Below are 2,080 nucleotides of genomic sequence, written 5' to 3'. Positions count from 1 at the left end.
ATATTATTATATATTATTATATATTATTATATATTATTATATATTATTATATATATATTAATTAATATATAATTAAAATATATCAATATATATAATTCAAATTTTAAAAAGAAATATTTATAATTAAAAATTATAATTACATTATAATTTATTACACAATATTATATAATGTTGTTATACAAAGAGATCTCGAATTATATATTATATTTTGTGATAAAACTTTATTATATTATCTTATTAATAGTAGTAATTTCATTATTATAGTTAAAAAAAAATTTAATATATGCAAATCTAAAATTATAATATACTAATTTGTTATTTTTAATATATATAATAATAATTTATCTAGCAATGATATTTTGTTGAAAAAAATATTGCAAAATGTTATCTTATTATATTATTTTTGATGTTGGTATTATAAACGAATACATAAAGTTTTCATTTTACTGTTATATATGTTGGCAACCTGGAAAAATTATTCCAGCAAAATTCGCTGTTTAACCAAATTTAATGGACGTGAGTACGAACGTGAATTGAATAGAACAAACGTAGAAATTTGAAAGGCTGTGTTATATTAAAAATTTTTCTAATAGCTTACAACGAAAATGAGTGAACTTGTGTGGGGAATAAAAAATGGTGATTTGGAGCAAGTGCGAGATATCGTTGAAAACAAGGCAAATATATGAAATGTTAAATCATCTTTTTCTTCTGTTGCTTTTTGATTACCGCTAATCAGAAACGTCATAAAAATATCTTTCTTGGAGTTTAATATTATATTCTTCGATTTTTTTATAATTTAAAACACAGGAAAAGATTCTTATTAGCCGATTAAACTAATGATTGTAAAAATCATTTATATTTCTTTTTTAAATTCAATATATTCTTTCTTTTAAAAGTGAATATATATTAATTCCTTTAAATATATTTCTGTTGATAGAATATTGATGTTAATCAAATGATTGATGGAAGGACACCCCTACATTATGCAGCTGATTATGGTCAAAGTGAAGTAGTCAGATATCTTTTGGAAAAGGGTGCAAATGCAAATGTAAATGTTATTAATATTAAATGAATATATAAAAGTGAAAATATATTATTAAAAGAATTTTTTTTAATAAATTTTTTAAATTTGCTTTAAATATAAAAAATATGTAGAAAATATGTAGAAAATTTATATAGTGATTTAAATAAAATATTCTTACAGGCTACAGACAAGCATGGAATAACAACATTATTGGCAGCAATTTGGGAAGGACATACAAATTGTGTAAAATTACTATTAGAAAAGGGAGCTAAACCAGATGGATTAACACCAGATGGAACTAGTTATTTGGATGCTGCTGAAAAAGATGAGATCAAACAATTGCTTAAATTTCACTAGCACAAAGCCAAACAAATCGTAAAGCAATAATTTTGTTATTTTAGTATTTTAATGTTCCTCATAGGAGTATCACTATTGCTTTCTCTTAATTTTTTGCATATGACTAGACTATCATATTTATGCACTTTAAATTAAAAACAAAAAATATAGGTACACAAATGTAGTTTTATAATAATATATTGCACTTGGAGCGTATAATCATAAACTCATATTCTTATATGATTACTCTTAGAGATTTAAAGTATATATAGTTTCAGCTTTAAAATAGTATATTATACAGATTGTTTTATAAACTAACAATAGAAACAAATTTATTTTTAAAGCATGTAACATTATATAGCAAAAAATATTTTGATACATTTGTAAGAAGCAGCATCGTGTTTTAAATATTTGTTATTAATTTACAAATCAAATTTTTTTTATACATTTTTTTACAACTACTTATTAAAACAACTTTTTGTGAGAAAAAGTTGTATGTATTGAAATGAATGCTCGAGATGAAAAATATATTATATAATTTAATTGTGTTTCAAGAAAGACATGTATAAATTATAAAAAAAAAATTAAAGAGCTATCTTTATGATATTAATTACATGTCTTAAGAAGTTTTAAAAGTGTATAATAATCAAAAATAATAAGCCAATGCATCATTGTTATGTATATTGTTGTATTTCATTAAACCCATATTTATCACTTATT

The 2,080-nt window shown here is 21.3% G+C and overlaps 1 protein-coding gene across 1 annotated transcript; it reads left to right on the top strand.

Moving 5' to 3' along the window:
* The first annotated feature begins 421 nt into the window (after positions 1–421).
* On the top strand, positions 422–2,041 carry LOC102672048 (myotrophin-like). Its single transcript, XM_006608934.2, has 4 exons — positions 422–516; positions 594–674; positions 938–1,048; positions 1,205–2,041. The coding sequence occupies exons 1-4, from the start codon at positions 511–513 to the stop codon at positions 1,379–1,381; spliced, it is 375 nt and encodes a 124-aa protein (XP_006608997.1). The 5' UTR covers positions 422–510; the 3' UTR covers positions 1,382–2,041.
* Positions 2,042–2,080: the final 39 nt, after the last annotated feature.

The sequence above is a fragment of the Apis dorsata genome, unplaced genomic scaffold (genome assembly GCF_000469605.1).
Source record: "Apis dorsata unplaced genomic scaffold, Apis dorsata 1.3 scaffold_50, whole genome shotgun sequence".
Classification (NCBI taxonomy): Eukaryota; Metazoa; Arthropoda; class Insecta; order Hymenoptera; family Apidae; genus Apis; species Apis dorsata.
The sequence above is the reverse complement of the archived record's forward strand: the minus strand, read 5'-3'. Positions and strand labels throughout refer to the sequence as shown.

Excerpts from the sequence above, each read along its gene's own strand:
- LOC102672048 (XM_006608934.2), top strand. Across the intron at positions 675-937 it reads GAGATATCGTTGAAAACAAG|AATATTGATGTTAATCAAAT; the intron begins GCAAATATATGA and ends TTCTGTTGATAG. Across the intron at positions 1,049-1,204 it reads AAAAGGGTGCAAATGCAAAT|GCTACAGACAAGCATGGAAT; the intron begins GTAAATGTTATT and ends ATATTCTTACAG.